The sequence below is a fragment of the Macaca fascicularis genome, chromosome 1 (assembly GCF_037993035.2).
Source record: "Macaca fascicularis isolate 582-1 chromosome 1, T2T-MFA8v1.1".
Classification (NCBI taxonomy): Eukaryota; Metazoa; Chordata; class Mammalia; order Primates; family Cercopithecidae; genus Macaca; species Macaca fascicularis.
In genome coordinates, this window is record NC_088375.1 from 78551396 (window position 1) to 78578369 (window position 26974).

At 36.2% G+C, this 26974-nt stretch overlaps 1 protein-coding gene and 1 pseudogene across 16 annotated transcripts in view; both read left to right on the forward strand.

Moving 5' to 3' along the window:
- The window catches only part of MARK1 (microtubule affinity regulating kinase 1), a 143930-nt gene that overhangs the window by 92373 nt on the left and 24583 nt on the right, over window positions 1-26974 (forward strand). For all 16 annotated transcript variants that reach the window (XM_065542096.2, XM_065542103.2, XM_074036688.1 and 13 more), the window contains 7 exons: window positions 1858-1914; window positions 4207-4443; window positions 4533-4652; window positions 18484-18583; window positions 19642-19754; window positions 22827-22980; window positions 23287-23480. In XM_065542096.2, coding sequence (XP_065398168.1) covers window positions 1858-1914; window positions 4207-4443; window positions 4533-4652; window positions 18484-18583; window positions 19642-19754; window positions 22827-22980; window positions 23287-23480 — 975 coding nt within the window. The remainder of the gene's footprint in view (window positions 1-1857; window positions 1915-4206; window positions 4444-4532; window positions 4653-18483; window positions 18584-19641; window positions 19755-22826; window positions 22981-23286; window positions 23481-26974) is intronic.
- Window positions 10632-13528, forward strand: LOC135970172 (histone deacetylase 1-like; annotated as a pseudogene).

Below are 26974 nucleotides of genomic sequence, written 5' to 3' on the forward strand. Positions count from 1 at the left end.
CATGGCATACTGCAGCCTCAACCTCCTAGGCTCAAGAAATCCTCCTGCCTCAGCCACCTGTGTAGCTGGGACCACAGGTGCACACCACCACACCTAGCTAATATTTTTATTTTTTGTAGAGATGAGGTCTCACTGTGTTGTCAAGGCCTGGTCTTGAACTCCTGGCCTCAAGCGATCATCCTCCCACTTCAGCCTCCCAAAGTGCTGAGATTACAGGCATGAATCCTACCTGCTTTTCAAATAAACAGTTCCCCTGTCATTAATGCATTTCACCACCTTCCCATCTCCAGATCTCCACATTTTAAAATATTTCTGTCCTTCAAGGATGGCTTAGAGCAAATATCACCTCCTTCAGGAAGCATTTCCAACTGAAATTATTCTTTATTTTTTATGATACTCTTTTAAAAAGGTAGAGTTCTATGATTCTACCTTGTATTATAGGGGAATAATATATACCTCTCTATATACAATATATAGAAAGGTAATAATATATATCTCTATATATAATATATACCTCCATAATACAAGGTATATAGAGAATATATACCTTATTTTCTCTTCTTAATCAGATTGTAAGCGCCTTAAGGACAGAGTCCAATTAGTATTCATTTTTGTATTTGCCTAGCAACCAGCACATTTTCTTGCACATAGCAGGTACTCAATAAACTGTTGAATCAAAATGAATTAAATGGAATTGTATGTTACTCATTGTGTGTTGATTATTTTGTTTTGAATTCATGTTTTCTCTCTCTTCAAACCATTTTAATATACATTAGAATAATTTTACAATACTGAAATATCAGTTCACTTCTACTTTGAAGGTTTTTTTTCCCACCTATATTCCTATTAGCATGGTCATACTTCACATCACCTTTATACTTGAAAAAAAAATCTCATTTTTGTCTCCATTTGTAAATGCCTAACATTCAAACTGTTTTTATATTTAACTGAATTCACAGAATTGAATGTTCTGATGTACATTAAAATGACCATCCTTCTATTCATCAGATGTAATTATATGTAAAAAATAGTTCTTAATTGATTGCTATCAGATTCTATTTCTGTATTTTATGTAATAAAGAACTATCATAGAATTGTTTATAATCTATTTCTGTCATACTTTTGGCCTTTAAACTGTTGGGTTCCTCCTGTTTAGTCCTTGTCTCCAAAGAGCTCTGTGTGATGGTTAAAAATTATGGCTGCATACAAAATCAAGTTACAGGCATAGAATACTTCACCTGACTGAATTAGTGACAGGTTTAAGATTGAATTTCATTTTTCCCTCTTTTCTATTGCTGATCACATTTCTTTTTAAGGCTCAAAAACTTTCCTTTCTCTTTATATATGAATAGATAAATATAGGTATTGCTAAATACCTCATCGATAAGTTCTTAGTGAATTGGCCTCACTAAAGAAACATGCCTTGAACACATTTGTTGTAATTCCTAGAATAGAGTTTTGCTTTTTTAACTTGAGACAATTATCTTAAAATAGTAATTCATGTGTGTCAAAGCTTTTATTTCAACACTATAGTAAACCATTTGACCAAAACTATAAATTGTACACATTCAGTCACATAAACAGAGAACTATAAATGAGCCATATGACATCTTCACAGCCTCTGACAGAGAAATATTTTATTGTATTTTAGTAAGAGAATATTATTTTTCCAAATTTTCTGCACTTAACAGCGAAAATTTCATCGCTTTAATGTGTATAGTTTTCTGAACTAAAGACATAGCATATTTATTAAATACTACCTTGAAATCCAAGTTAGTAATTTATCTAAATTGGAGATGATTATTGGGGAAAATTTTTTTTAATAGTTTGACTCTTTTATCCAAATATTTATTCCAGATTGTATCTGCTGTACAGTATTGTCATCAAAAGTGCATTGTTCACCGTGATCTTAAGGTAAGCTTCTGATTGTAATTTTTAAAAAAATCTTTATTATTAACGTATGTTTAATAATAATATTAGAGCTGTCTTATTGCCTAACTGTGCTACTAGACACTATACAAGTAGTTAGTTTTTGATTCTCACAGCAGCTTTATGAAAGGTAATATTTTCACTGAGCAAATGAAGAAAATATAAGTGAGAAGTTATCTAGCTTTAGAGGTTAGAGGATTTGATTCACTATTAATTAGTTTGCTTTAATTGCATAGATATGGAACTTTATTCCCAGCCAAAAGTGTGGGACCTCAGACAGAAGCAAAGTCAGAGCACAGACCCATGTTTCCCTTACATAAGAGACAGTATTCACACTCTACCTTAAAGCTCAAAGAACTAAGGAAAGTTTTAAAACATTTTTATGAACACTAAATGCGTATAATAGTATAAATGAGCATACTTTGGAATAAGAAATGTGTAGTTAGTCAATAAATGGTTGTGCCACATAGATTGTTTAAAAAATGAAAGTGGAAGGACCCTGGGCTAAAATGTTTACATGTTTTTTTCCTTTTTTCTCTAATCTTCCAAGTTTAATTTTCATTGTCCTGTACGTAAGAGTCTTATTTTTCTTTTTCACTTTTTTCCTCATCACCTTTATCAACTACTTGCACCAGTTTGGGTTATGTTTGAATATATTATCCTAAACAGTTGTCAAAAGTCAAGTCTAATTCTGTATTTTAGCTTCATTTTTCAGAGCTTATGAATTTTCTATTGCTCCCAATTTTTCTATTTCTTGATTTCCTTCCTTGGCTATTTTAAGGGGAATCACTTCCATGACGAATGAGAAAGAAAAGAACTGTTCCCCTGCTTCTGTGTTTAACTCCCAGTTTATCATCTCATTTCTTATATGAAAAAACTCTGCAAAAAATAATAATGTTCAAAACCTTGTGTTTTCCCTCCAGTCCAGTAGAGAGAGTTTTCCTATACACTCCTGGAAGGAGACCTCAGAACCCCTTGCAGCTCTTCTCTTCTGAGGCAGCTTGGATACTTTGATATCCATCCAGACATTTTTAGAGAAAGTCCAGCTTGCTCAAAAACAGCTTCAGAAATTTACAGTGACCAGGCCCTTACATCAGAACATCAAAATAACCTGGTTTTGTCACAGTTCAAAAATGTTACAATCTATTATAAATTTTTCCAAATGTATGTGCTTTTATAGTATTTATGTAATAAATGATACCCCATTTTTATTGTATATTTTGGGTTCTAGGTGTATCTGCATTTTCCAAAATAAAATGAAAACAAATATCCCAAGCTAGTATACCACAAAAAAGAAGAAAAGAAAGGTTGTGGCAGGTAGGGAGGGAAGAGATACATGATGGGCAGAGTGCTTGACTCTTATGATTGTTGGACCTTGTAGTAATATAGAGAAATCTGATTTTTGTTTTAGTCAAATTTTATTTCTTTTTGAAACCTGATAAAACACATCTACAAAGTAACCTATACCTTTGTTAGTCTATCCATCCATTGTAATAGAGTTTGAAATAAAACATGTACAAAAACAAGTCCTTTATTGAATTGCTTCTGTTTACAAAAGGGACATGTAAAATATTGTCTTTGAGTGATTCTGCTTTAGGATTTTGGAAAACCATCTCAAAACATGGAAAATTCACTGCTTTCTATGTAAAATATACGTCAAGAAGAGAATCTAGTTTTAAAACAGCAAAAAGAAGCTTAAAACAGACAAGATATAATAGAGGCTGTATTTTTTGGTCATGTTTTACTGAAACAGTAGTTTGTTAAGGAAGCATTCTACAAGAGAGGACAAAGGAATGAATTAGTAGTCACAGAACCCCTGACAGGCAGTTACTGTAGATATACCTTTGAGCCTAGCATTAACCAACAATACCCTATTAAAATAGAGCTCCTTTGGGTAATCATGTTGGTTTAAGGCCAAGATGGATTAGTATTGTGCTCTTTAGAGTAGGTCATACTAAGGTACACTTCTAGGATGTTTCTGACTATGAGGGAAAAAATGAGTTTAAAATAACCTATGAAAGAAAATGGGTTTTAAATAACCTTTCTTAAGTAGTTGCATATATGCATATAAAGAGAGCTTTCCTTTTATAGCGTTAAAATTTAGTCTTATATAGATGTAATTCAGAATGCATTGAAGTACCATACTGGGCTTCTAAATTTGATACTACATTTATAAATGAGAGACGAGATGTAAGTTTGGAAGCTAAAACACTTTTAACGAATATTTTTATTTTATGTAGGCTTTTTACATTGTTCTTTTTATTATTTTCCTCTTAGGCTGAAAACCTTCTCCTTGATGGTGATATGAATATTAAAATTGCTGACTTTGGTTTTAGTAACGAATTTACAGTTGGGAACAAATTGGACACATTTTGTGGAAGCCCACCCTATGCTGCTCCCGAGCTTTTCCAAGGAAAGAAGTATGATGGGCCTGAAGTGGATGTGTGGAGTCTGGGCGTCATTCTCTATACATTAGTCAGTGGCTCCTTGCCTTTCGATGGCCAGAATTTAAAGGTATCAGCTAAATTTTATATTAATGTTTTATCCCCAAGTATGATTATTTCAAAAACCAGTTACAAGTGCTTTCTTTCACTTTCATTAAGGAACTGCGAGAGCGAGTTTTACGAGGGAAATACCGTATTCCCTTTTACATGTCCACAGACTGTGAAAATCTTCTGAAGAAATTATTAGTCCTGAATCCAATAAAGAGAGGTAGCTTGGAAGTAAGTAAATTTTTATACTCCAAATTTAAATTTTAACAATTAAAATATTCCAGAAACTGAAGAGCATTTTTCTCCAATGTTTTCTTAGGAAAATTGCCAGATTATCTAATCTGCCTGTTGTTTAGAGGTAGGGAAAATGACATGACTTTTTTTCACTATTTTTTTCACTTTCAAAAGTTGCCACAGTAGCTGTCTCTAAAAACTATTATTTCCTCTTTGTTCTGTAGTGCCATGTTAAATTAAAACAACACAAAAATAGAGGTTAAATCCACTTTTAGTTAGAGAAGGAGGAAAACGTAGCCTCTGTCAGAAATTGCGTTGTCGAAAACAGAAACCTTGTTTTTAGTAAGTTCTCAATAAATATTTCAAGGATAAAAGAAAATAGTGAAAATTCTAATCTAGTGAATATTTCACAGCTATATCTGACATTGGTATCTAGCATTTAAAAATGCAATAGAAACCTCTCAACTTTAGTAAAGAAAATTTACAAATATTTAAGTAGAACATATTGGAAACAGGCATTTCATTTCTTAACACATTGTTGTGTTGCCTACATACATTCCATATATGAGGTTATTTATAATAATAGACACCATTATAAATGGACTAAGTATGTTACAGGCAAGCAAGTTCACATAACCAAAATGTCTAGTATTTTTTTTCTTCTGGCGCTGCAGTTAGAATAATTTATTTCTTAAGTATTTTGCCCATCTGTTTTTAAGAATGATATTTTAGCCTTTACTAACATAATTTCAGAGATTCAGCATGCATTATTCACTAGTACTTTCTGTCTTCTTTTATTCGCCTTAATAGAAAGGTAGAGAATTCAGAGAATTAACCTCATATAAACTGTACTTTTTTAGTGTAGCAATGGGGCTTTCTGGCACGGACTTCATGCTGCTTAGGAGGCAGCCTTATAGTGAGCCATCCCTGTGTACAGAGCTCTCAGGTTAGTGTGGGCTTTGTAATTTTACTTCCACAAATATTTTTCAGTAGAAGATACAGCATGTTTTGATGGAAGTTAAGGGATGGTGACTTCCACTGGGAAATTATTTTAAATGCTTTGTGTCAGTTCATCAATGATAAGGATTTTTTTACTGAATTATTTGTTTAAATGGTATTAGTTATATCTTACAAATTTTGTGGGCTTTTCCCCCTTTTTGGGGGTAAAAAAATTATGATAGTAATGCTTTAGTAGAGAACATGTACTATGTAATGCCCACTTTTATGTCACTTATTTTGAAAGCTTTCCATCATTATTCATAGAAGAATTAGGTGAAATATTTAAAAAGCTAAAATTCTTGACTCTCATATCAGTTCTAAAATAATGAACTTTAGAGAACATGTCTTGTAATCCTGCTTTGTGACTTTTATCATAAGAACCCCACTTTACTTGAGTGTCACTTAATAAAATGCCCAGAGTTGAAGCAACAGCTTAGCTAATGAGCAGAGCAAAAAGAATATACAAAAATTATTTTGGGGGAATAGATATTACAGATCTCTGTGGACAGTAGATAAGATGTGCTGATGCCTTAAAGATGATTAATTTATAGTAGCCAAACACATTAGTCTTTTATCATTAGTATTAAAGTGTTGAGGATTAAAATAGTAGAGTGCTTTGAGTTGAATTTAAAAGCCAAATTTTTATTACTGAAATATTTGATCATCAGAAGCTCATTCCAACATATTTCAGTATAGTCTGCAGCTTTCTGTTCCAGCTTACCAAAACAAAGTTTTTCAGCTATGAAAACACGAGTTCCCACTGGAAATATTATCATAATATTATAGATATTACTATGCAAAGGCTGATTTGCTTCACAGTTCCCAAAAATGACTTTCCAGGGAAACTTGACACCATTTTTTTAAATAGAAATATTTCTTATACCAAACCTTAAGAAACTCTCCTAGAAATATTGGTGACTTCAAAAATTGTTAGTCTTCACTTTTATTTTTCCAACCAGTTTTATTAGCATTACAGTAAAAAATCTGTAAAGTTTTTTAAAGCCATTTTCAAAATACTCAATCTGTATTATGTAAACATAACATTTTATGTGTTAGTAATGTTTTATATCATGTTCCATTTTTTTTTTTAACCTTAGAAGATTTTGATATGCATTCTTGCTTTGTCATAAGAATGCACTCCTTTGTTTTTAATAGCTGTGTTATTCTCCTTGGGTAACATATCATAATTTATTTAACTATTCTATGTTTATTGCACATCTGAGTTGTTTCCATTGTTTTTGATAAAAGCAATGTGGTATACTTTTTTCCCCTTTGGGATATATGCTTAGATAAATTCTTCAGAGTGGAATTACCAGGCCAAAGGGTGCAAGTGATCAGATAGCTCTTTTATCATTGCCAAAAGATGTGTGTGACCCAAGGCTTTTGAATGTACCTGTTCTCCATAGCTTGATTCAATATTGGATATAAATTCTAGTATTTGATGCCTTGCTTTAATTTGTATTTCTTTTATTAGCAATAAAATGGAACATTTTTAATGAATAGTTTGTGCTTCTTCATGTATAAGCTCTCAGTGTCTTTTAACTACTTGTCTTAAGGAGTCTGGTTAAGAAGCCTTATAGATTGGTACCAACTTTGTATATTTTAATATAAAATATTTTTCTGGTAATTTCCACATTTTGAAAAAGTGGAACATCATGAATGTTTTTTCAGTGTACTTTAGTGTCATGAATTATTGATTAGAGTATCCTCTATACTTTCTTCACTATATATTTTTCTAATATTGAAATTTGATTTAGAGAATCTTACATGGTTGCTTATCATTTCAAACTTATTTAACTTACCTTTCTGTTGCTACCAGACATAACTGTATATTTTATTAAAATGTTTCTTAAAGACTCCTAAGTTAAATGCCTTATTTATCATCTGTGAAAATAAAAATTAATGAAATTAGTTTCACATTCTACTAGCCTATGGTTTGTTTCTAGGCATAAGCAAACAGTTATATAATTTTTTCAGGTTATATATGTGAATGTTGTCAGCTCTTTCTAATTGTACTAGTCTGGAACTTCCATGTGTGATACTGTCCTCATTATGATTTTAAAAGGATTTGTGCTTTATGTTGTACACTATTGTTTTTTAAACCCATTTATTGGAATATTGGTATGTCTAGATTTTTTTATTAGAAAGAAACTGAAAAACTTTTCTGCTTTCCCTGTTCTGTACATGTTCATTCATTTTTCCAGTCTTTAGCCAAGATGGACTGTATTACCTTTCAAAATAATGCAAAATTTGAGCCTGAAGCAAAGCTCCTCTTATTACCCTCTCTTTGTCATCATTGGTCCTCCAAAAAAGTGTTTATTTTGACTTTTAATACTTAATTTTTCAGCTGTTACTAAAATAATCTTTACAGTCTTGTTTATGTCTGCCAAGTGACAGTAAAGCAAAAAAATCAATTAATTCATACTTTTTTAATGAAAGATTTCTGTTACAAATTCAGAAGCATATAGTATGTTTTACAAAGGTTGAAATAATTTAAGTAAAATTATTTCTGTCTGGCCATTCTAAATTCCATATTTTTAAAATGTGCACCTAAGGCCACGCTTGATGGCTCAGGACTGTAATCCAGATACTTTGGGAGGCCAAGGCGGGCAGATCACCTAAGTCCAGGAGATCGAGACCAGCCTGGGCAACTTGGAAAAACCCTTTCTCTACATTAGCTGGGCGTGGTATCACACATCTGTAGTCCTAGCTACTCAGGAGGCTGAAGCAGGAGGATTGCTTGAGCCCAGGAGGTTGAGGATGCAATAAGCCATGATTGCGCCACTGGACTTGCAGCCGGGATGACAGAACAAGACCCTGTCTCCAAATAAAATAAGATAAAATAAAATAAATGTGCACCTAAGTATAGAGTGTATATTTCCCATAGCTAGTTTAATTCATCTGATCAATTGTTTTGCTAATATAACTCTCAGGCAGTCATTTATGTTCATTGGCACTGATGGCTAGGGTAAACTTTGTTTTGTTAATTTTGGAAGTTTTTTTGTCCTCTAGTTTCTCATGAGATATATGAAATGAAATCGGAGTGGATGAGTTTATTCAACTAATTTCTGTGTCTAGTGCAGTTTGTTGGCCTAGTTATTTATACCATGCCTGAAACCACCCAGACTAGGGTTACGTGAGCTCTCTCCTGTCATGCAGTACCTCAGTTTTCTGGTAACGTTTCTCCCTAGACTTTTAATGTCAATTCTTTTGGTTACCATGAAAGAATTTTACATAGGCATGAGGTTCACACAACTAAGGGCAGGTAGTCCATATCTCTCTTCCCTTTCATGTATCCATTCTTTGTTGCTTTCTATGCTTTATTTTTGGGAAAAAGACCCTCAGATTTTGAATTAACAGAGTTAAACCCCACATCTTCCCTTTCTTAAGGAGATCTTCTTTCCAACCTTTATTTTCCGTTCTGAGATTACTTTTATTCTGCTTTGAAATACAACTGTTGTTGTGAGACAAACTGCTAAGCAGACTCTTGGTGATTCCCAGTGACTAGAATAATAATAATAAAGGGAAACAAAACTGTTGATTCTCTCATTGCTGCCCAATTCTCTTTCCTTATCACTGCATTTTCTACTTTTCCTGACTCAACCTAGCCTCTAGTTTTATGTGAGAATTAGCAGTCAGTCCTTCTGTGTCCACCTATTGTTTTTTTTCCTGTGCTAATTATAAAATGTAGTACAAAATGTATTCTTTCATTGTATATGATTCATGTGCTTAGTAAAAGAAGGGTGCCTCCTCACTGTTCCTCACATCCTTCTGCCATGACTTTGCACCATTCCAAATACTGCTTATATCTCAAATCAGTTTACATCCTGTCCCCTTACGGTTCCTTCCCTGAAAATCCCAGCCCACACTTCGAGTTGTTCTTTTGGTCTTTATTAAAACTCACTGCTAATAGCACAACTTTAAATAGTTAATTCTATTGTGTATTCAAATAGTTTTGGCTGATGCCTGTAATCCCAGCACTTTGTGAGGCCCAGGCGAGCGGATCACCTGAGGTCAGGAGTTTGAGACCAGCCTGGCCAACATGATGAAACCCCGTCTCTACTAAAAATACAAAATTTAGCTGGCCGTGGTGGCGAGCGCCTGTAATCCCAGCTTCTGGGACGCTGAGGCAGGAAAATCGCTTAAACCCAGGAAGTGGAGGTTGCAGTGAGCTATCGCACCACTGCACTCCAGCCTGGGCATCAGAATGAGATTCCATCTCAAAAACAAACAAACAAAAAAATAGGCCGGGTGCAGTGGCTCACGCCTGTAATCCCAACACTTTGGGAGGCCCAGGTGGGTGGATCACCTGAGGTCAGGAGTTTGAGACCAGCCTGGCCAACATAATGAAACCCCATCTCTACTAAAAATAGAAAATTTAGCTGGCCATGGTGGTGAGCGCCTGTAATCCCAGCTACTTGGGAGGCTGAGGCAGGAGAATCACTTGAACCCGGGAAGTGGAGGTTGCAGTGAGCTGAGATTGCACCACTGCACACCAGCCTAGGCAACAGAATGAGATTCCATCTCAAAAACAAAAAAAAAAGTAGGCTGGGTGCAGTGGCTCACACCTGTAATCCCAGCATTTTGGGAGGCCCAGGTGGGCGGATCACCTGAGGTCAGGAGTTCAAGAGCAGCCTGACCAACATGGAGAAACCCCATCTCTACTAAAGATACAAAATCAGCCAGGCATGGTGCCCATGCCTGTAATCCTAGCTATTTGGGAGGCTGAGGCGGGAGAATTACTTGAACCTGGGAGGCGGAGGTAGCAGCGAGCCGAGATTGTGCCACCGCACTCCAGCCTGGGTGACAGAGCAAAACTCTGTCTCAAAAAAAAAAAAAAAATTAAAAAAAAATTTAGATTTCATAAGTAAATCTCATTTCCCCAAATAACAGATCACTTTTAAGGGTTTGATCCATGTATATATTTATTCTGACAGGAACATGTGGATATGAAATGAGCAACAAATAAATGCAATTTAACTGAGAAACATCGGAAAATTATCTTCATTTTCCTTCTAATTGCTTATCTCTCAGCTATCAAATCTGCTATTGCTCCTATATTTCTTGCTTAATTTATAGAAACCCTATTCTGCCAGGCACCTGATTTAAAATTGTCAGAACCCTCTTATATTCCATCAATTCCCTCAGAACCAAAATGAATCTTTTCATCAAGTGCAATAGATTATGCTTCTGGTTTCTTTCTTCCATTTCCTCATGTCTAGTTCAGTCCTCTGTTCTCTTTCCTGGACATTATAACAACTTTGTAAGGTGTCTTCTTGTTGCTAATCTCTGGATTCTGTCTTACCCAGGGATCTTGTAGCAACATTATTTTAAAACACTACCTTGTTCAAAAACAGGCATCTGTAGTGAGAAAAAACAGCACATAAGGCACAGCCTTTGTCCTCAAGGACTTTAAATAACGTGGAGATAAACCTATACACAACTAACTGTAATCAAAGGTAGAGTTTAATAATAGTTACACTAGGATATAAGCAGAGTTCCATGGGAACACAGGAGAAGGACAGATAAGTGATTAAGATGAGGTTTTATTCATTCAGTTTACAAATACGTACTGACCATTTAGTGCTGGGTACTTTTAGGTGTTGGATATGCAATATTGAACAAACCAGACGTGGATCATTCTTTGATTGGGTTTATGGTCTAATGGTGGAGATACATGATTAACAGGTAAACCAAAATATTACATAACAACAACCTTCATTCAATTGTAGGCAAAGATCGGGGTGCCATGAAAGAGAGTAACAGAAAGGGCCCAGACTTTATGTGGTCATTTTGAAATAAAAAGGAACTTAGGTGGGAAGATGGGGAAAACATTCTAGGCAAATATCTTTGTCTTTTATTCCACTGAGAAAATACAAACCAAAAGTCATAAGTACTCTTCACTTCCCATTCCCATACCTTAAACATTACTGTTGAGACGAACTGATGAGAGGGACGGGAGGCAAGCAAGATGACGCAGACACAGGGCACCAGGAGGAAAGTCTGTTACTACCAGGATGGGGATGTTGGAAGTTACTCTTATAGACAAGGCCATCCAATGAAGCCTCACCAGATCTGCATGACTTATAATTTGCTGCCCAACTATGGTCTCCACTGAAAAATAGAAATCTGTCACCCTCACAAGCCCAGTACTGAGGAGATAACCAAGTACCATGGGGATGACTACATTAAATTCTTGCGCTCAATCCATTCAGATTACATGTTCGAGCTCAGCAAGCAGATGCAGATTCAACATCGGCAAGGACTGTTCAGTATTTGATGGCCTGTTTGAATTCTTACAGTTGTCTACTGGTGGCTCAGTGGCAAGTGCTGTGAAACTTAATAAGCAGCAGATAGACATCGCTGTGAACTGGGCTATGGGCCTGCACCATGCAAAGAAGCCTGAGGCATCTCTGGCTTCTATTACGTTAATGACATTGTCTTGGCCATCCTGGAACTGCTAACGAATCACCAGAGGGTGCTATATATTGACTTTGATATTCACCACGGCAATGGGATGGAAGAGGCCTTCTATACCACAGACTGGGTCATGACTGTGTCTTCTCCTGAGTATGGAGAGAACTTTTCAGGAACTAGGGATCTACAGGATATTGGGGCTGGCAAAGGCAAATATGCTGGTAACTACCTGTTCTGAGATGGGATTGATGACAAGTCTTATGAGGCCATTTCAAGCTGGTTGCGTTCAGAGTAATGGAGATATTCCAGCCTAGTGCAGTGCTCTTACAGTGTGGCTCAGATTCCTTATCTGGGGACTGGTTAGGTTGCTTCCATCTGATCATCAAAGCACATGCCGGCCTGTCATGGTGGCTCATGCCTGTTCTCAGCACTTTGGGAGGCCGAGGCGGGAGGCTCACTTGAGGTCAGGAGTTTGAGACCAACCTGGCCAACATGGTGAATCCCCGCATCTACTAAAAATACAAAAATTAGTCAGGCATGATGGTGCACTTCTGTAATCCCAGCTATTCAGAAGGCTGAGTCATGAGAATCACTTGCACCCTAGAGGCGGAGGTTGCAGTGAGCCGAGATTGCGCCAGGGCACTCCAGCATGGGGCACTCCAGCATGGGGAACTGAGTGAGACTCCATCTCAAAAAAAAGTGGCAGGGGGTCCATGCCAAGTGTGTGGGACTTGTCAAGAGCTTTAACCTGCCTATGCTGATGCTGGGAGGAGGTGGTTCATCATTTGTAATGTTGCCTAGTGCTGGACCTATTAGACAGGTGTGGCCCTGGATACAGAGATCCCTAATGAGCTTCCATACAGCGACTACTTGGAATAGTTTGGATCAGATTTCAAGCTTCACATCAGTCCTTTCAGTATGACTAACCAGAACACGAATAGTACTTGGAGAAGATAAACAGCGACTGTTTGAGAACCTCAGAATGCTGCCCCACACACCTGGGTCCAAATGCAGGTGATTCCACAGGATCCGTCCCTGAGGAGAGTGGCGATGAGAGTGAAGAAGACCCTGACAAATACATCTCGATCTGTTCCTCTGACAAACGAATTGCCTGTGAGGGAGAGTTCTCCGACTCTGATGAGGTGGAAGAGGGTGGCCACAAGAACTCTTCCAACTTCAAAAAAGCCAAGAGAGTCAAAAGAGGATGAAAAAGAGAAAGACCTAGATGAGAAGAACAAAGTCACAGAAGAGGAGAAAACCAAGGAGGAGAAGCCAGAAGCCAAAGGGGTCAAGGAGGAGGTCAGGTTGGCCTGAAAAGACCTCTCCAGCTCTGGCTTCTTGCCAAGTCCCCCGCCTTTCTCCACCAACACCTCAGATTTTATACTTCTATTTCTCTGTGTATTTATAGGAAAATTTATTAAATATAAATCCCAGAGACTAGACAGAAACCAAGGCCTTGAGCCCAGGGCAGCTATGCTGGGTGAACTCTTCTAGGAGCTGCCTTGCCACTCATCCTTCCATCCTTCCCCAGTTCTTAACTTTGAGCCATAAAGAGTACCAGGTCTGGGTGAAAGGGATACTTTTATGCAACCATAAGACAAAATCCTGAAATGCCAAATGCCTGCTTAGTAGCTTTGGAAAGGTGCCCTTACTGAACATTCTAGAAGGGATGGCCAGATCTTCAAGGGTCTCCTGTTCTTTTCAGGCTTCTAATGTAACATCAGCCATTTTTAGATTGGCTCTGTTCTCATACCTTCCCAGTGGCTTCAAGTGAGCCGAGAAACTGACACTGCGTGCCCTTTGTCTTCCCCTAATTCTGCAGGTGGAGGTTGGTGGTCTAGTTTCCTTTTTGAGATACTGTTTTCATTTTTGAGACTCTTTGTAATAAAATGGTATATTTCTATACAAAAAAATTAACTATTTAGATCCCATGTCTCCCCACTGCCTGTCATAGTGGAAAGATGTCTTTTCTCTTGTTGAAAACTTTACTCATCTGTTTGCTGGATTTGGTTATCTACCTTCCTTTTCAGTGTCTCACCCCTTCAAAAAGGCTCTCTCTTCTGTAACCAACTGAACCTTGTCTCTACTGACTCCTTTTCCTCAGCTTTTATACATACTTGAATCTTGAATCTCCTCCACTAAAAAAGGTATCCTTCAACCCGGTAATCCCCTTTCAGTGCTGCCATCTTGCTCCTCCTTTGTAGTGAGCCCTTTTGAAGAGTATCTACATTTAAACCATCACCCATTCCTCACCAATCCATTTACCTTCTGGTTCCTAATGCCACCACTCCACTGAAACTTCCCCCAGCAAAGTCCCCCATCTCTATTGCTAAACACACGGGTCACTTATTTAGGTGTCACCTTATTTGACCATTTGGCCATATTTGACAGGACAGCAGTTTCTCCTCTTCGAAGAACTCTTTCGTTGCCTTCCATGTCATGCTCTGCGGGTTTTTCTTTTTGGATTTCTTTTCTTTCTAACCTTTAAGTACTAGTGTTCCTTGAGGCTGTACTCTGAGACCTCTTCTATTTATTCTTAACACTATTCATTCTTCCTGGAGAATCCCACCCACCCCACAGCTTTTATACAGCATCCTCTGTAGGCTAAGGATTCCTAAGTCTCAATCCCTAGCCCAGATTTCTCTTGAGCCTCAGAGTAAAGTATCAGAGTAATTACAGTACATGTTTATTGAGATATCCCATAGTGCCTCAAACTCAGCTTAAGCTGTCTAAAACCGAGCTCCATCTTTCTCCATCCATTCTTCCCTCTGTGCGTTTGATATCTCAGTGAATGATACCAACCTCTCAATTCAGTTGTCTGAATAAGAAATTTGGGCATTGTCTTCAATTTCTTCATCTTTTCATCTCTCCCCCATATCCAGTCATGTAGATATATGGATATCCATCCTTCATAATCATGAATTGTGATTATGAAGTTCCATAAAACTGCATAAATCATTAAGTTTTGTTCATTTTTACCTGCAAAATATTGAAAATGTCTTTTGTTTCCCTATTGCCATTGCGTACCTTTAAATTGGAGTGTCATCATCTCTCTCCTAGATTTAGCTGAAGCCTCTTACATGATTTATGTGCCTCTAATCTTGAACCCCTCTAACTCACTCCCTACATACTGGCCAGAGAGACTTTTCAAAATCATACCATTGAGAGATAACCATTACATGCTGGTTTTGCCTGAGGGCGTCTTTACACCTGCATTTTCTCTCCTGGTTCTTTGTCTTCCTTCCACTTCCTTTTTGCATGATTAACCCGTATTTATTCTACCTGAATCTAACTTTTTACTTACTTAGTATTCTACTATTTATTAATCTTATTCCACTTGTTATTATTTTCAAACTTGTAATCTTAAATTTGAGAACATCAATAAGGACTTAAATTGATTTGAGGAACTAGAAGTATTTTGTGTCTAGCTCATGTTTGTTATTTTTCTTTTTTGTCTTTCTCATTCATTATCATAACAACAAATGTCCAAAGAACTCCCATTAAAAAGTAATGTGTTAATAAAAGGACAGTCAGATTCCTTTGTTTGTACTGATACGTGTGTGGAGGGGTAGGATTTGTTATGGATTTACTTTATATATGCTTAAAGACTTTTAAGCATCAGCTGAGCTACTACTTCCGTATGCCTTCCTTACTTCCTCTGCTTGTGCAGCTGTAGAATTGAATCAATAAAGGTGTCAAGGAGTAGATGGCTGGATTGGAGCTTGATCAGTATGGGAGGAACTGTGTGTACTATATAACTGTCCTTAAGTAGTTCAATATGTTCTCTGAGGGTTTTCTATGTATTCACCTTCCAACCTAGGAAATTCTGCCAACAACAAAATTTTATTTCTACAGATGCTGGTGCCTGACTCTTGCCCAGGCTTCTGTCAGACATAATGTTTGAGAGGGGAGAGGGAAGGAACAGGAAAGGCCTTAGTATTTTGAGAAATTGTGTGGCAACTTTTGCATCTCTGCTTTGCCCATTTTTTTTTTCCTCCTGATGTTCACCCACCCCAACACTTTTCCCTTATTGATGAATATCACTAAAGACACATGGTAGTAGAATTATTTGTAGTAGGTCTCTAGTTTTATTTAAAGTAGTTGAATAAGGCACTTAAATTACCATTGCCCAAAGTGGTGAAAAGAAATCAAGTTAGTGATAATTTTTTAAGAGTTACGTCTGCGTAATAGTATTTTTTAAATATATGAATTCTCTAGAAAGTTTAATTTAAAAATGTATCATGTGGCTGGGCATGGTGGCTCATGCCTATAATCCCAGCACTTTGGGAAGCGGAGGCAAGCAGATCACTTGAGCCCAGGAGTTCCAGGCTGGGCAACATAGTGAGACCCTGTCTTTAAAAAAAAAAAAAAAATCATGTGATGATGACCTCTGGAAAATCCTCCAATTCAGCACAGCAATCCTGTTAGAGATTTCAGTTGTTAGAGATCTGCCCTGGATTTCTTATTTTCTAGTGATTAGCTTTAGGTAGATATTAATAAATGAGGAGAAGGTACCTGGGCAGTCAAGAAATCAGCCTTCAAAAGGTATATATATGGGAAGTTATTTTTCTAATTAGTGGAATATTGGCAAGTAAAGTTTAAAGATGGAGAAAGTACTTTACAGGACTTGGAAAAAGCAATTAATATATCAGCACCTAGAATGAAAACCTAAAATTCTGTAGTAATAAAAAGTGAACAATCTTTCTAAATTAATACAGAATTATTCAAATAAGTTTCTTCCAGTTCCCCATTGCCTGACCATGAGTATAGTAAATTCTCTACTAGATTGCTTTTTTTTTTGGTGGTGGTGGTGGTAAAAAACACCTAACATATATTTACCCTCTTAACAACTTATAAGTGTGTATTACAGCGTCGTTAACTATGTGTACATTGTTGTACAACAGATCTCCAGAACTTTTTCATATTGTGTGACTAAAACTCTGTACTCGTTAAACAAATCCCCATTTCCCCCTCATCAGCCCCAGCAATCACCATTCTGTTATACTTTATGTTTCTGTGAGCTTAACTACTTTAGATAATCCGCGTAAGTAGAATCATGCAGTATTTGTCTTTCTGTGATTGGCTTATTTCACTTAACATAATGTCCTCAAGGTTCATCCATGTTGTAACATGTAACAAGATTTTTTTTAAGGCTGAATAATATTTCTTTGTATTTATGTACCACATTTTCTTTATCAATTCATTTGTCAATGTACATTTAGGTTACTTCCACATCTTGGCTTTTGTGACTAATGCTGCAGTGCATATAAGTTTCTGAATATCTCTTTGATATTCTGCTTTCGGTTTTTTTGGATAAATACCCAGAAGTGGGATTACTGGATCATATGGTAGTTCTATTTTTAATTTTTTGAGGAACCTCTGTACTGCTTTCCGTAGCAGCTGCACCATTTTACATTTCTGCCAGCAGTTCACAGGGGTTTCAATTTCTCCACATGCTCACCAACACTTGTTGTTTCCTGTTTTTTTGACAGTGGCCATCCTAATGAGTATAGTGGCCATCCTAATGAGTATAAGGTGATAGCTCACTATGGTTTTGAGTTCCCTGATGACTAATGATGTTGAGTATCTTTTCACACAGCAAGCATGCTTTTTGACCACTTACGTATCTTTTTTGGAGAAATATCTATTAATTACTTCGCCCATTTTTTATTGAGGTTATTTGTTTTTATGTTATTGAGTTGCAGGCATTCTTTACATATTCTGAATATTTACTCCTTATCCAGTATGTTTTGCCAATATTTTTCCCATTCTCTAGCTTGCCCCCTACAAGGTTGCCTTTTAACAGCCCAGGACTGTCTGTTATTGTCACAGCCTTAGCTTAAATCTGACTCTGGTAATTCACATCAACCCCAGCTTGATTCTTACCTAATTCCTAACTCTAGACTTAAATTTTGACTGCCTTCCCTTTCCACATTGTCTTAGCTATCTTTATTGATAGCTTTACTGCTAACCCTGATTTTCATTCCCCATGACCTCTTCTTTGCTAATATTTTAATAAGTGATGATTTTAAAATAAGGCATATGTTTGGCATAAACCAGGAAAAAATTATAATCTCCATATTAATCTTAAATGTAAAAATTTAAAGCAGAAGTTAAAATCTGCTTTATAAGAAGTTCTTATGTTAAAATAACCAAATTTGAAAATATTCCCTTTGAAGGAATAAGAGAGGCATGGTGTTTTGAATCAATACATTTGGTGAGTGTGTAGGAAGACAGTCATAGTTGTTGTGTGTCCCAAAGTCTTACACCTCTTTTTGACCCACTAATCAAACTAGAAATGTCACATGGAACTTGTTGAGTGAACCAGTAATTTTACATTTGTTAAAATAGAGTTATAGTAAGTGGCTGAATGTTCTGATTGACCACACATAATGTAGAGTTTATTTCCTAGCAAATAATGAAAGATCGATGGATGAATGTTGGTCATGAAGAAGAAGAACTAAAGCCATATACTGAGCCTGATCCAGATTTCAATGACACAAAAAGAATAGGTAAGTATTTAAACATGGTAAGAAGTACTGTCCCTAGGCAGCAAGTAAGAGTTCTTTAGTGTACCAAAATAGTGTTTAAAAGTATAAATAGGAAGCAATTTTTATTTGAAAAATACTTGCATTATCATTTTAATGATAATACACTAAAAATTATACATTTCAAGTTCCCTAATTTGTTCTCATATATATTATGGTCTAATTCAATGTTTGACAATGATGATATAAAACTTAATGTAAATAAATTGAATTCTTTACTTTCAGTTATGCCCAGCAGGAGGAATGGCTGATATGACTATCAGCACTGATCAGACTGATAAGTATCAGCGAACATAGCATGTATTTTAACCAAAGATACAGAGGCACTGAATTAAGAGTTGAACACTTTGGCTCTCCCTTTCTTTTTCTACTGTCTTAGCAATGTTTATTCTCCCTCGTCACTCGTCCTGCTACTGCCCATACCCAGCCAGAGCTGTCCTTCTAACTTGTTCTTTTCATTTCGCAATCCCTTCCCAAAGCCATCATTTAGTCTCAACTGAGTCATCTCAACTGTGTTCCTATTTGACTTGAGGGCAGAGTAGCAGGGGAGAGCATTTTAGGGTATTAGGAACCTGATCAGAAAAACCATGGAAATTCAGATCTCCCAAAGAAGAGTCACCCTACTGCAAATCAGAAAGCAGAAATTGTTAAGAGACGAAAGAAACCACTGCACGAGTAGCTGAGGATGAGTTGAGAGAAAGAGAATTTTGCGTGTAACAAAGACTGACATGGTCTTAGACTGGACAAAGAAAGTTAGCTCAGGAATGTATGAGGCAATGAGAAATTAAGTGGGCCCGTTAATATATTACCCATGATGTAGATAATTTCTGCATGTAAAAGTATCATTGTACAATATCTGTGAAAATATGGTATCCATATTAATAGTCCAGAAGTTTTTTAAACTACACTAAATTTTCATGACTAAGTTTTCATATTCAAAGTTGGCAGACTTGCCCCTGTTTGTTGATTTGTTTATGAAAATAAAACCATTTTCAGAAAATTTCTCTTTTTTAAATTTCTAGACATTATGGTCACCATGGGCTTTGCACGAGATGAAATAAATGATGCCTTAATAAATCAGAAGTATGATGAAGTTATGGCTACTTATATTCTTCTAGGTAGAAAACCACCTGAAGTAAGTTTTTCACCTTTTCAAATTACTGTGAATTATTTTTTGAGCTTATATATTAGTAAATATATTCTTTGTGGAATCAAAAATAATATAAAGATCCTACTCTAACATTCTTATTTGTTGGAACTCAAAAATCACAATGTTAAATTACAAACTGGTTTTATTTCTGGGTACCAAGACAGATTTTATGAAAGAATAGGCCTACTGTCTTTCTTAGCTCCAAGAGCCACCATTCACAGCCTAGCCTTTGAGAATGGCCTCCCCCACAGCTTGTGCATCCAAATGTAACAGTCCCACCAAAGGTAATATGGTTATTCCAGGTGTGCAGAAAAGACAGTGACTGAAACGTGAGGAAGTGATAGCATTTAAAATAAAATGTATGTCTTAAAGGATTGTTAAAAGAGGTAACTCCAGGAAAGGTTATGTGATGACATTTTGCCTTATAAAGTGTCAAGTGACTGATGCTTTCAGTTGGGAATTCTCAAGGCCAGGAGAACTATAATAAGGAGATATACTCAGAAAATAACTGTATACAAATGGTGAACTATGTTAGTCAGTTTTGCATTGCTATAAAGAAGTACCTGAGACTGGGTAATTTATAAAGAAAAGAAGCTTATTTGACTCACAGTACTGCAGGCTGTACACAAAGCATAGTGTTGGCATCTGCTTCTGATAAGAGCCTCAGGAAGCTTACAGACATGATGGAAGGTGAGGGGGAGCCAGCATGTCACATGGCAAGAGGGAGCAGGTGAGAGGTGGGGGAGGTGCCACGCTCTTTTAAATAACCAGATCTAGCGTGAACACAAAGAGGGAGAGCTTGTTACCATGAGGACAGCACCAGGCCATTCATGAAGGGTCCACCTTCTTGACTCAAATACCTCCCTCTAGGCCCACTCCAACATTGGAGGTCACACTTCAACATGAGATTTGGAGGGGACAGAGCGTCCAAACCGTATCATGAAGCATAAAAGCAAATGATTCTTTAGCAAAACAAATATAAAGGCTATACATGGAGAGTCAAGAACAGATTGCAGGACATTAACAATTTATTGGAAATTAGACATCTGTGGGAGGTATTTTAGAGACAAAAAGCTGAAATTATTTATAATTCCATAGTAACTGTTAATGGAGCAGTGCATTCCAGCTGGCATATATTGAACCTTTATTGTACCAGAAACAATGCTGGGTACTGTGAATAGAAAGACGAGAAAGTCTCTGTTCTCAAGGAGCCCTTGGTCTAGAGGTGAGGCGAGCAGTTAATAGTATGGTACAGTATGTGTTCTCATTTGGGGGATGCACAGCATACTCTGGGAGCATATAGGTGGACATGTACCTACAGTAGGCTAAGGTCAGACCCACCAAGGCAGGTCTGTGTGACATGTAAGAAGTAGAATTAACAGTAGTACTTGGGGACCAGTTAGAAATAAGAGATAAGAGCCCATGAGATTTCCAATATGGATGACTGTGCAAGCACATTTGCAAAGATAGGAAAGGTACAGATTTCAGGGGGAAGAGAAGAAGTTCAATTTGGGATGGTTAAATTTGAGATTCTGTTGGATGGAGCTGTCTATTAGGCATTTGGATATATAGATCTGAATTAGGGGGAGAGATTTGAATAATTAACAGATTTGGAGTCTTCATTAGAGGGGAACACATTGCACATAGTAATGTGCCAGGGACTGTTCTAAGGACTTTACAAATATTAATTAATCTAATCCTCCCAGTGAACCTACCAGGTGGGTACTATTATAATGGAAGAGAATCTTTAGTGGAGACATTAACAGCTAGAGATGTGGTATCAAAGAAGCCAAGTCAAGAGAATTTTAAGTGGGAAATAGTACAAATGGTTATTTCTAAAGGCTTTGAACTGTTTCTACTTAGATTTTAAAGTACACTCCTGAGGTCTTTAATTTTCCTGTTAATTTAAATATAAAAGAAGCACTAATTTTATAAGTATATAACCGTACCATGCATGAATTTAAATGAAGTGTGAATTGTATCAAATATAAATGGATGAGGCTACTGGTAAGTAGTAAGAGCCTGAACTTTGGAGCCAGCTTCACTGGATCTAAGTCCCCCCGACCCCTGCCCTGTCCCAGCACAACCACTAACTGTGCAACTAAGGCAATTAATTTTCTGTGCCTCAGTTTTCTTATCTATAAAATGAGGGCAATAATAGTGCTTATCTTTTAGGATCATTGAAAGTGTTAAATGAGTGAGCACTTATAAACTCGGAACAGTTTCTAGTGGATTATTATGGGCTTAAAAACTCGGAACAGTTTCTAGCGGATTATTATGTGCTCTGCATTAGCTGTTTATCATCATCAGTATTACTCTGCGATTTATCACTAGTATTATCTGTATATGAATTTAGATTTCCTATTGGGATGCCAGTGAGGCCATCAAAAGTTTGCTGGCAGCAAACAACTTGTATGTTACAGAGAGAGGGATACTGTGTCAACCCGCAGTTTACCATGCTGAGTTCTAAGTAGATACGGTTTCCTGATCAGAAACAGTAAACTGTATTTTTTTTTTTTTTGCAAATGTGGAGAAAACAAAACAAACAAATCTATATGTATGTTTATATGCATACATATGTGTATATACATGTGTGTATATTTAAAATTTTAGATTTTATTTTAAGTTTGAATCTCAATAATGCCCCTTAACTTTTTTAACCTCAGTTTTTCCATCTGTAAAGTGTAGGTTAATACATCATAGGTTTGTTGTGATGATTAAATAAAGTAACATATAGAAAGAGCTTAGCACAGTGCCTAGTCTATAATAACCATTCAATAATTGGTAGCTGTTCTTTGGTATTTTGACTAAACTAAGGATTTGTACAAGATAATAGAAGATTATGAGTAGTCACTAAAGCATATTCTATCCAGTTCGCTCCTTTTCCTGCTTGCCAACTTAAAGTTCTAGGCCCAATACTACACTGTTTTTTCAGTTTGGATTACTTCTTATATAGCTTTAAATCATTTAGAAAATCAAAAGTGCAGTATTTGTGCAAACTTTTTTTTTTTTTTTTTTTTTTTTGCTTTAAAATCCTTGTGGTTTTTCTTCTTATAGTTTGAAGGTGGTGAATCATTATCCAGTGGAAACTTGTGTCAGAGGTCCCGGCCCAGTAGTGACTTAAACAACAGCACTCTTCAGTCCCCTGCTCACCTGAAGGTCCAGAGAAGTATCTCAGCAAATCAGAAGCAGCGGCGTTTCAGTGATCATGGTAGGGGAAAAAGTCAAATAAGTGAAACAACACACGGGTTCTACCTAAACTTGTGTTTTTAAAGCATTGTACATTCACGTCTCTATGTACTTGTGTCATCTAGTTCTCACAGACTTATATTACTGAATTATAAATATAATCCCTTTTACAGGGACTGACCTGATTTTTGAAATCACAATTTAATCTTCGTTCAGAGTTTAAAGCATGCAAATGTGGATAATTTTAATACAGAGTTTTTGTTTGTGAGCAGAAAATAAATCAGTTGTTTTTCAGCTCATTATGCTATTTTTTTTTTTTAAATTATAGCTGGTCCATCCATTCCTCCTGCTGTATCATATACCAAAAGAGCTCAGGCTAACAGTGTGGAAAGTGAACAGAAAGAAGAGTGGGACAAAGATGTGGCTCGAAAACTTGGCAGCACAACAGTTGGATCAAAAAGCGAGATGACTGCAAGCCCTCTTGTAGGGCCAGAGAGGAAAAAATCTTCAACTATTCCAAGTGTGAGTAAATATTCTGGTATATTGCAATTTATTGTAATAACTTGTTTCAGGGTTATGGGTAAAATTTTTATCTTTCATTTTTTTAATGATTGAAAATTTTAAAGGGAATTATACTTTAAAGAACATGTAAAAGGGACCACACTTCTCATAAATGCAAGTTAAAAACAACAAAAAAGAATTCGTTTTTGCATGTATAACACAACACAAAATGGTACATTAAACTTTCCCGCTTCATTTTCCTTTTTATAATGTTTATTTAATATCATATTGGCACATTACATTTTTATTTACAAATAAGCCGTTTAATGAAGGCAGACTCAGGTAATAATTAATTTATAAAGTTGCCTCACGTTATTCACTTAAAAACAGCAAACCATAGAAATTATATAATGGGAACTAGAAGAGGGTTTGAAATGTTCTCCCATAAGGCAGCAGGGAAGAATAGAGATAGAACATATAAAAGAAAACTAAGATATATGAAAGGTAGAAATAGAATTGGTAACATTCAGATAATAGGTGTTTTGAAAGGAAAGGGAGCAAAATGAAGGAAGAGAAATAGTTAAAGAAATAATAACAAAAAATAAAGAGGGAAGATTTCATTTTGAAAGGACCCAGAGTCGCAAATAGAAGCCAGAAAGAAAATCTATTCCTGGACTCTTGAAGTGGAATTTATAGATACCGAAAACAAGGTGAAGAATATTTTAAAGATTCCAGAGTCAGAGCGAAGAAAACCTTAAAACAAACAAGATTCTGTAGTCCCAGCTACTCAGGAGGCTGAGGCAGAAGAATAGCATGAACCTGGGAGGTGGAGCTTGCAGTGAGCTGAGATCATGCCACTGCACTCCAGCCTGGGCAACAGAGCGAGACTCCGTTTCAAAAAATTAAAAAAAAAAAAAAACAAGGAACAAGATTCAGATTGATCTTAGGTTTCTCAACAGCAACATGGATACAGTAAAGTAAAGGGGAAAATATTTTTAAAGTATTTAAAGAAAAGCACATTGAGCCTAGAAATTTTATCTAGCCGTGTTGACATTTAAATATGAAGGTACAAAAACCATGCATGTTCTTTGGCATAAAATGTCTCAACTGTTTGACTACACAGTGACCATTTGAAAACACCTTAGTTGGAGGATGTATTCTTACAGGAAGAGAAATGAATCTAGAATGTTGCTGTAAAATATATAGGAGTTGAAAGTAATCAACTTACTGAAGTATTATATGTAGTAACATAAGCAAAAAAAGGAAAATAATGAAAATTCAGAATCAAAACTCTGGATAGTATCCAGGGCATAAGGATAGACGTGGAGATAACTACTTTAAGAATTGATGGATATAACCACTTAGCTTCCACCTGATCTGTTTAGAAATGATTGAACTATAATGGGACTTATATTTGCCTTAGAGGACAGTTTCCAGTGTAATCACCCTGCATAGCAGAAAGAAATAATTGGTCCTGTACTTTCTACCACTTAATATTAACCTGTCATTTGACTGAACTGAGTCTTATTTTCCCATGAACATACTCAGCTTTGTCTATCTCCATGCCTGTCTTTATGTAGTGCCCTTGCCTAAACATTCCCATTACATTATGAAAATTCCATTTCCATAGATCATTTCAAGTCTTGTCCCTGGATAGAATCTTTTATGGCCGAATACTCCAAAACTCATCAGCTTTTTCAATTGCTTATCCTGTCATTTAGCTCTTAGCTGCTTATATGCTGTCTTGTTTCATTCACTGTTATTTTCCCATGTAAACCTTCTCTCCCCAAATTTATAATCTGTTGTATAATGACACAGTAGCTTTCTCAGAGTCATTAGTGCTGAAGCATGTAGTGTGTATTCAAAGCATATTTATTAAAGAAGGCATAAAAATTAAGGGATTAGTTTAAATTCAACTTAATTATGCCATACTTATTTATCGTTTTTTTAAAAAACATAAGCTAAAAGATTTTGATAAAGAAATTCTGTTCTTAGCCACATAATACTATAATATATTGTTATTTACTGTTTTAGTTTTGGTAGTTTGAGAAACCAAAGTAATGTGTTTTGTTTAATTTTAGCATTTCAGGAGTTTCTAAAGTAAAATTAATCATCTCTTCTTCCCTATCCATTTCCTTTTAGTCTGAACTCCTAATATAACTAGTGCTAATCGTTTAGGATGAATTCTTCTATAGATTTTCCTTCGTTAAAGAAAACAGACCAGGTGCAGTGGCTCATGACTATAATCCCAGCACTTTGGTAGGCTGTGGAGGATGGCTTGCTTGAGACCAGGAGTTTGAGACCAGCCTGGGTAACCTAGTGCAACTTGATTTCTACAAAGTATTTTTAAATTAGCCTGGTGTAGTATTGCATGCCTGTAGTTCCAGCTACTTGGAAGGCTGAGGAGGGAGGATGACTTGAGCCCTGGAGTTTGAGGCTGCAATGAGCTATGAGCTATGGTTGTACCACTGTGCTCTAGCCTGGATGACAGAGTGACAGACCCTGTCAAAAAAATAAAAATAAATAAGTGAATGAATATGTACATAGAGAATTATTTTATTTTACTTTTTCATAAAAATGAAATCATACTATGTAACATTTTAATTTTTTTCACTTATAATAGTTTGGGGATCCTTCTAGATCAGAACATCAAGATCTTTTTAATAGATGCATATTATTTCATTAGTATTAACAGATAGATATATCATAATTTATTCAACCTTTCTTTTGGTGAAGTGTTCACAGTTTTTCATTTCTCCAGAGTACACATCCTTATACATTTATGTTATTGGTATCCGTCTTATAGAGACATTCTCAAAAGTTCCATCTCTAGGTCTATGTGACAACACTTCTTTTTAACCTCAGCCGCAGAGGCAGGTTCCTCATGCTCCTCAGTCCATGACACAGTCACCCTTGGTCTGTGCAGCCCCATCCCCACTCCCACTCACCTCACCTAAAGCCTCGGCTCTGATGTGTCTTAGTGTACTTGACTATGTGTATATCTTTGGAATATATACATTTAAATTTTTAACAAATGCTACCAAAGTAATTTTCCAAATGGTTGGGGTAATTTAGAGAGTAGTTATTTCTCCACAAACTCATCAAAGATTGATATTATCAATCTTTAGCATTTTTGCCAATCTGAAGGGCAAAAAGAAAAAAAAAGGTATCCATTTGTTTTCAGTTTGCATTTTCTTGTCTATTGGTGACATTGATGGTGTGGCTCACAAAACCTAAAATGTTGACTATATGACTCTACAGAAAAAGTTTGCTAATCACTGCTTTAAAGCCAAAATACACAGTTGTAATACCTTTTCTCTTGAGGTAATTTTTAGAAAGTACTTCAGCATTTACAATTCAAGCCCTGTAATAATGTAAAATATTGCCTGAACAAATGAACATTTTTACCAGTGTCAGTAGAATAGAATATAATGGAAAATATTAAATCTATTCAAATGGCATGAAACGGTCCCCTTCCTTTCAGATGGAAAAAGAAATAGTGCCCATAACATGCA